An 8513-nucleotide genomic window follows, 5' to 3' on the forward strand; every position below is an offset into this window, starting at 1 on the left:
ATTGAAATTTTAAAATTTATGTTTATAATTTTTAAATATTAAATAAATTAATTGCAATGTCATGATGTTCATTTAAATGGAATTATTATGTAGATTTATTAATAATGCAAATATTAATGGTAATAGTGGCATAATTAATATTTATAACATTTTCAGTGACATGATTTTGTTGCTAAAAAAAATATAAAACAATAATTTGCATAATATTTTTGCTTTAAAAACAAATTAAACTAGTTTTTTTTTTTATAAAAACTATTAAATGTAACAAATATTTTTAGAAATAATGTCCCAGAAATGATATTTTGATATGATATGGGAATAAATAGAATAGTAACGAATTTAATTTTTCTTTATGTAGATAGATAGTGCATCACTTTTCCTAAGTTGAAATCAGTGATCGGCTTAAGAAGAAGTTGTAATAAAAAGATTTAAGTTATTTGCTTTTAAATATTGATATCGTTATTCAAGTTATGTTTTGAAAAAATTTGATTTCTTTTGGCCGAACACTTTTATGTCGAACACTTATGTAGATTTATTTATATTTTTAACTTAATTTTTAAGATATTTTTTATTTGGTGTTAAATTAAATAAATTTTACAAATATTATCACATTTTAGCCAATAAATCTTATAAGTATAAAAATACTGGAAATGTATGTATGCCTTCAACAAGCCTTCTCGCCCGGTCCAAAACATCCCGCATATGCCATTAGATAAGGCAAGGTACTTTGTTCGTAAACCCCACTAAATAGATCAGACCAAGGACCCGAGGCATATACCGGCACATCTTCACCACCATGAGTTTCAGATTCCATGGGAGCTGTGGCAGGAAATTGTAAATCATAATCTTCCTCTTCTTGTGCTGCTAAAACATCTCGGGGATCTTCACGATAATTTTTCTTAGTATTATAGAACTGTTTAAAACCGGGACCATTGGCATAGCTCAAAGTCATATACGGCAATTCATCCTCACCTAGGGAGGCTAATTTTGTAATATCATTGCCGCGTTGCTGTAAAGGTTAGTTTGGGAGAGAGAATATGAAGTTAGACGTCGAATTCAACAGTGAAGAAAATAGTTTAATGAGAGTCATAAGGGACAAATTTATCTCTGATAAGAAGAGAGGATGACAGTTGACCTTCAATGTGCGTAGAGAGCAACAAAACAGCTCTCTGATTAGTTGCGCATATATTTTATAAGTGTGAGTTTTTAAATATTAGATGGTAAGATAGGATAAAGCTTATGCGAGTGCTCTTTGCCGATAACTGATATAAAGCAAAATATACGAGCAAATGAGAACATGGGAAATTCTAAATGAGAGTCATAAAAAACAAGTTATGATCTCATTAGTAAAGAGAATAACAATTCAACGTTGATTAGACTCAGATGTGCTGAGATATGTTTAGAGAATAATTAAAAAGCTTTGGGATTGGTCTTGTTTGTTTACAAACACGTGAAAGCAAAAGATTAAGAAAACTCACGAGAAAGCTTTTTGCCGATAGCTGATCGACAAAGTAAAATGAATGATCAAATGAGAACATAGAAAAAAAACAACAACAACTTACTGCATAACCCGAAATGGACATGGTATGTGAGTGATCCGAAGAAACTACAATCAAAGTGTTATCCATATCTGTTAGTCTTCTAGCTAACTCCACCGCTTCCGACAATTGAGCAGTTTCATCTAAAGCCAATTTGGCTTTATTACTATGATGAGCCGTATCAATACGTCCAGCTTCCACGAAGAGAAAATAACCATTGTTATTATTAGCACGTAATAATTTGATGGCCTTTTCGGTCATTTCCGTTAGACTAGGTTGTTTATTTTTCTTGGAATCTAAAGCTTTTAGATTGTATTTCATATGACCATCATTAAATAAACCCAACAAACGTTTAGTGGACAATGGGTTAACGGCTAACAAATCCTCTCTATTTTCCACAAACATATTATTGGGATTTTCGTTTAGGAATTCTTGTATTAAATTACGACCATCTTTACGTTTGCCTTCAGCATATAAAGCCTCATCGATAAATTGTGATTTGCCACCACCCATAATGACCTTTAAACGTTTGCCCACCTCACCTTGCATTAGCTGCAGGGCAATATCACTAACACCAGAATTTTTGCCGCAAACATTTTTCACTTTTTTATCATTTTCCCAATCACGATCGGCTGTGTGGGCATAAAGGGCGGCCGGAGTGGCATCTGTTACTTTGGAAGTGGTAACAAAACCCACAGAACGTTTAGCCTCCAAAGCCCATTTGGCTATGGAATCCACATAAAAGGTTGTATTCTTAGAAGCTTCACAATCTCCCCGCTTTACATGACCGGATACCCCTATGGTGCCATAATTAGCCTTAACACCACACAAGAAGGCTGTAGCTGAACAGGCGGAATCGGGTACTAAACGATCAAGAGCATAAGTTTTAGCCAAACCAGTATCGGCAAAAGTTTCAAAAGACAAACTCTTCTCCTCACCACCCAAATACACACGGGTGGCCGCCAAAGTGGCCAATGACATGCCATCACCCAAAAAGAATATAATATTTTGGGCTTTATTTCTTACAGGTTTCTCGGCAGTGGCATCTTTATAGGCCACAAAACGTTCACCTTTATCTAGCCAATATTCTGTTAGCACTTCTTCGGGAGCAGAGCGTCGTTTAAGTTTGTGCTCGGGAATGGCGGGATGCATAAATTTTTCGCGGCAATCTTCATCATCTTCTTGGCATTGTAAAGCAAAACTCAAATCTAATAATGCCGAGAAGAATACGAGCAATAATAGCAAAGTATTTGTCACTTTATTAGCACTCATGTTGAGGCTATAACTAAAACGTTACTAAAAGCTGAAAAGCCAGTAACTAACTTTTATAAGCTTGAAATACAAACTCTCCCTCTCTCTCCAGTGTTTATTTTTGTCGAGAGAGTTAAACTGTTTAAATACTATGTTTTCGATTTATAATTATCTTTATCACCAGTTTGATTTAAAATATTCAACTATTTTGTTGTTATTTTTCCCCAACGTCATAAATGTATTAAATTGTTGTGATTTATGATTGCAATTTTAGTGGTCATTTAATATGGTCAAAATACCCAGATTTGTTTTTACTAATTAAGCATTTTATTTGCTACTGTTTTTACGTTCAAATATTAATCTTTTTGTATTTCAATATTTCCTTGGTATGAGTGAGAGTGAAGTGTGATATTCACGTGAATTATGATTTATTTTTAACTCGGTGGGTACTTTTTTAAAAATGTTAGTTTGAGGTGACCATAAAAAATGTAAAAAATTTTTAAGTCGTTATAAATAAAAATGAAAAGTTATGTTAATATCGATTGGTCACTCTAATAGTTTAACTAAAACAAACAGTTTAACAATATTTTAAGCATTTAACAAAAAAATATTTGAACAAATTAAAAAAATATACCCTACACTCTAAATATATCAGTTATGACACTCTAGTAAGATAAATTGTTAAAGAAATATCTACATTTCGATTTTTTGTATTAAAAACAATATCCAATCAAAGATATAAAAAATTTTAAAAATATGTTAAGTTGTTGCTAATTGCTATTCTTAATTCTAATTCACTATTCGCTATAGAGAAAATTTGTTTAAAAAATTTCATTTGTATTTCAATTGTAGTTCCCTCCATATTCGTTTCAAATCCATCTTTAACAACCACTTTACTGAAAACACGTTTAACACTAGTAATTAAAAATCATATTTATTTTTCTTCGTTTCTTTTGTTGCAGATTTATATATACGAATCGATGAGATAAGATTAAAGTAAATATTTATAATAAAAAAAAAAACAAAATAACAAAATACTCAAATCACCTAACAAATCAATTATTTATTTATAACTATAAGTTAAATGCGACAAAATAAACCAAATAATCGGAAATTTTATAAAAACCTAAAAAATACCAACAGTTACTGCTAGTAGTTGTTAAATACTCAATAATTAAACACCTTCAATCACGGCTACGTTGGTGAAGATATAGAAAACAGGTGCTGTGAAAAAAGAAATCAATTCTCTTCTGGCAAAATGCAGCAGCACTTAGTAGCAATCGTTTTACTAATTGCTAGTCCATTGACATTGTATTGTTGGGCCCAAACAATTGGTAAGTGATAATTTTTGAAGCAAATTAGCAGTTATATGTAAATAAGCGAGTACATTGGGAAATTAAATAGCATAAATCCGACGAAAAATGTACCTACGAAATAACTAACTAACTAACTAACTAACTAACTAACTAACTAACTAACTAACTAACTAACTAACTACTAACTAACTAACTAACTAACTAACTAACTAACTAACTAACTAACTAACTAACTAACTAACTAACTAACTAACTAACTAACTAACTAACTAACTAACTAACTAACTAACTAACTAACTAACTAACTAACTAACTAACTAACTAACTAACTAACTAACTAACTAACTAACTAACTAACTACTAACTAACTAACTAACTAACTAACTAACTAACTAACTAACTAACTAACTAACTAACTAACTAACTAACTAACTAACTAACTAACTAACTAACTAACTAACTAACTAACTAACTAACTAACTAACTAACTAACTAACTAACTAACTAACTACTAACTAACTAACTACTAACTAACTAACTAACTAACTAACTAACTAACTAACTAACTAACTAACTAACTAACTAACTAACTAACTAACTAACTAACTAACTAACTAACTAACTAACTAACTAACTAACTAACTAACTAACTAACTAACTAACTAACTAACTAACTAACTAACTAACTAACTAACTAACTAACTAACTAACTAACTAACTAACTAACTAACTAACTAACTAACTAACTAACTAACTACTAACTAACTACTAACTAACTAACTAACTAACTAACTAACTAACTAACTAACTAACTAACTACTAACTAACTAACTAACTAACTAACTAACTAACTAACTAACTAACTAACTACTAACTAACTAACTAACTAACTAACTAACTAACTAACTAACTAACTAACTAACTAACTAACTAACTACTACTAACTAACTAACTAACTAACTAACTAACTAACTAACTAACTAACTAACTAACTAACTAACTAACTAACTAACTACTAACTACTAACTAACTAACTAACTAACTAACTAACTAACTAACTAACTAACTAACTAACTAACTAACTAACTAACTAACTAACTAACTAACTAACTAACTAACTAACTAACTAACTAACTAACTAACTAACTAACTAACTAACTAACTAACTACTAACTAACTAACTAACTAACTAACTAACTAACTAACTAACTAACTAACTAACTAACTAACTAACTAACTAACTTAACTAACTAACTAACTAACTAACTAACTAACTAACTAACTAACTAACTAACTAACTAACTAACTAACTAACTAACTAACTAACTAACTAACTAACTACTAACTAACTAACTAACTAACTAACTAACTAACTAACTAACTAACTAACTAACTAACTAACTAACTAACTAACTAACTAACTAACTAACTAACTAACTAACTAACTAACTAACTAACTAACTAACTAACTAACTAACTAACTAACTAACTAACTAACTAACTAACTAACTAACTAACTAACTAACTAACTAACTAACTAACTAACTAACTAACTACTAACTAACTAACTAACTAACTAACTAACTAACTAACTAACTAACTAACTAACTAACTAACTAACTAACCAACTAACTAACTATAACTAAATAACGTTATGGCAGCTTTGGGATCTTCATCAGGGATAATTCAGTTCTTTTCGACATCAAAAAAATACCGTAGTATCTCATGGCATATTAAGTAATTTTCCCAAACTTTTGTTTATAATACTATAGGCTAGTTCATAAATTAGTCAATACGCTATTCCATAGACTAGTCAATAGATAAGTAAATAGGATGGTCCATAAACTAATCAAACGACTAGTCCATATAGTTGTCAATGGTCTAGTCCACAATCAGATCAATAGAATCGTACATAGATTAGTCAATATTCTAATCTATAGATAAATCAATAGTCTAATCAATATTCTAGTCAATAAATTAGTTATCAGGGAACTTTTCAATAGGCTTGCCTATGGACTAGTCCATAGGTTACTCAAAAGACAATTTCATGCACTAGACCAATCCGCGATCTAGTCTATTTATAGACTAGTCAATGTACTAGTCTACAGAAAAGTCAATAGACTACTCCACAGACAAGTCAGACAAATATACCGGTTCATAGACTGGTCAATATACTTATCCATAGACCTCTTAATAGGCTTTGAAATGTAATTTAGTACTTTTAATAATAAAAAGTACTATTTTTGGAAAAATGCAGTGCTATTTCAAAAACAAACAACACAAGAAGTCTACCGCTAAAACAACAACAAAACTCATGATTTGTAACAGCTAATGCCTAAAATCAGGGATGGAAACAATTTAGGAATGAAATTCGATAGTACCAAATATGTACCTACGATTTTTCAGGTTTCCTATGCAAATAATACAAAATAAATCTTTTAACATATGTATGTACTGTTATTCACAGAAACACATCCCCATTTAAAACCGGTTAAATCAACAAAATTCGCCAATGATCTAAATGAATTAGAGCCCAACTATTGGTACGACAATGCTCAGCAATATCTCAAGCAAAAACTGCAGCGACAAGCTAATTTGAATAACAAGAAAGCAAAAAATATTATACTATTTTTGGGTGATGGTATGTCTGTACACACAGTAACAGCAGCACGCTCCTACATTAAAGATGCTTCGGAACAATTGGCTTTCGAAAAGTTTCCCTATGTGGGTTTATCGAAAACTTTTTGTGTTGACAAACAAGTACCCGATTCAGCCTCCACGGCTACGGCTTATTTGACTGGTGTCAAGGGTAATTATGGTACTATTGGTGTTAATGGTCAGGTAACTAGATTCGATTGTGATTTGGGTCAAGATGAATCATTGCATACAGAAAGTATAGCTAAATGGGCTCAAGATGCGGGCAAATGGACTGGTTTAGTTACCACTGCTCGTGTAACTCATGCTTCGCCGGCAGGAGTTTATGCTCACACAGCCAATCGTGAATGGGAAAATGATGCAAAGATTTTCAATGACAGTTGTAATCCTCAGGCAAATGTGGATATAGCACGCCAGCTGATCGAATGGCCAGTGGGTCAAGAGTTGCGCGTTATAATGGGTGGTGGCAGAAGAAATTTCCTTAATGAAACTGTTAGTGATGAAACCGATCTACCAGGTCAAAGAACTGATGGCAGAAACTTAATAGAAGAATGGCAAATGATTAAGCAACAGCAAAATAAAAGAGCAGCTTATGTTTCCAATAAAAATGATTTAAATGATTTAGATTTGGATAATACCGATTATTTAATGGGTTTATTTTCATCCTCACACTGTCCCTATCATGGTGATTTGGAACGAGAAAATTTAAAGGAGACAGTACCCTCTTTAAGTGAAATGACTGAGAAAGCTTTGGAATTATTAAAACGCAGTAGTGAAGGCTACTTTTTATTTGTGGAGGGAGCTAAAATAGATATGGCTCATCATGATACTCGAGCCAGACGTAGTATGGAGGAAACTGAAGAATTTAATAGAGCGGTAGAGGTGGCCTTAAAAATGACTTCAGAAGAGGATACTTTAATAGTGGTGACCTCAGATCATGCACATACTATGACCATAAATGGTTATGCGGTAAGTGGGTTGTTTTTTGGCCTTTTGGAGGATATGTTTTAATTTGTTTTATTTCTATTCTAGTCCCGCCATTCGGATATTTTGGGCTTAAGTGATGATGTCGCTGATGATGGTTTACCCTATACGATTTTATCTTATGCTAATGGTCCCGGTTATGAAAAAACTTTTTCGGATAAGAAAGGTCGCAAAGATTTGTCAGATAAAGATTTCACCGATCCTAAACGTAAATATATGGCTACGGTACCTTTAGAATCCGAAACTCATGGAGCCGATGATGTGGCCATATTTGCTTTAGGACCATTTGCCCATTATTTTTCGGGTAATTATATACAAACCAATTTGCCCATGTTAATGGCGAGAGCAGCACTAATTGGTCCTTTCACCAAGTAATATTTAAGCTTATTTATAACAGTATTAATGTTGACATTTTTTTTTATAATGTGTGATATTTTTTGAAAATTTATATTGAATTAAAGCCATGAAGTATGCTACAGTTTTAACATATTTGTTTTATTGAATCATTTGCTATTTATGCCGATTCCGTTCGAAATTTTTACCATATTCTGGATCTTATAGATAGCGGAATCATCTTTCCGTCTGTCTGTTAGTATGCCAGTTTGTCTGTCTGCCCGCCTGTCTGTCTGTCGGCTACAGTTTTAAAATATTTGTTTTATTGAATTATTTGGTATTTATGCCGATTCCGTACCACATTCTGGATCTTATAGGTAGCGGAATCATCTTTCCGTGTGTCTGTTAGTATGCCAGTTTGTCTGTCAGCCTGCCT

The 8513-nt window shown here is 31.8% G+C and overlaps 2 protein-coding genes across 3 annotated transcripts; one reads left to right on the forward strand and one right to left on the reverse strand.

The window, feature by feature from the left end:
• Positions 1-524: 524 nt before the first annotated feature.
• LOC119612384 (membrane-bound alkaline phosphatase-like) lies at positions 525-2881 on the reverse strand. 2 transcript variants are annotated; one of them, XM_037968190.1, is made up of 2 exons: positions 1563-2872; positions 525-1009 (listed from the first exon to the last, which is right to left on the reverse strand). In XM_037968190.1, the coding sequence occupies exons 1-2, from the start codon at positions 2808-2810 to the stop codon at positions 665-667; spliced, it is 1593 nt and encodes a 530-aa protein (XP_037824118.1). In that variant the 5' UTR covers positions 2811-2872; the 3' UTR covers positions 525-664. The 2 variants fall into 2 exon arrangements, with proteins under 2 accessions (XP_037824118.1, XP_037824119.1); XM_037968191.1 differs by having other exon boundaries at positions 528-819; positions 1563-2881.
• A 1004-nt stretch (positions 2882-3885) lies between these two features.
• Positions 3886-8229, forward strand: LOC119612383 (membrane-bound alkaline phosphatase-like). Its single transcript, XM_037968188.1, has 3 exons — positions 3886-4123; positions 6573-7729; positions 7793-8229. Exons 1-3 carry the CDS (start codon positions 4048-4050, stop codon positions 8117-8119), a joined length of 1560 nt encoding a protein of 519 aa, XP_037824116.1. The 5' UTR covers positions 3886-4047; the 3' UTR covers positions 8120-8229.
• Positions 8230-8513: the final 284 nt, after the last annotated feature.

This window comes from Lucilia sericata, unplaced genomic scaffold (genome assembly GCF_015586225.1).
Source record: "Lucilia sericata isolate MDLA Ls3-8-SP2 unplaced genomic scaffold, ASM1558622v1 Contig001674F_arrow, whole genome shotgun sequence".
NCBI classification, from domain to species: domain Eukaryota; kingdom Metazoa; phylum Arthropoda; class Insecta; order Diptera; family Calliphoridae; genus Lucilia; species Lucilia sericata.

Excerpts from the sequence above, each read along its gene's own strand:
- LOC119612383 (XM_037968188.1), top strand. The coding sequence starts at position 4,048 with ATGCAGCAGCACTTAGTAGCAATCGTTTTACTAATTGCTAGTCCATTG. Across the intron at positions 4,124-6,572 it reads TTGTTGGGCCCAAACAATTG|AAACACATCCCCATTTAAAA; the intron begins GTAAGTGATAAT and ends TGTTATTCACAG. Across the intron at positions 7,730-7,792 it reads TGACCATAAATGGTTATGCG|TCCCGCCATTCGGATATTTT; the intron begins GTAAGTGGGTTG and ends TTTCTATTCTAG.
- LOC119612384 (XM_037968190.1), bottom strand. The coding sequence starts at position 2,810 with ATGAGTGCTAATAAAGTGACAAATACTTTGCTATTATTGCTCGTATTC. Across the intron at positions 1,010-1,562 it reads TGTCCATTTCGGGTTATGCA|CAACGCGGCAATGATATTAC; the intron begins GTAAGTTGTTGT and ends TAACCTTTACAG.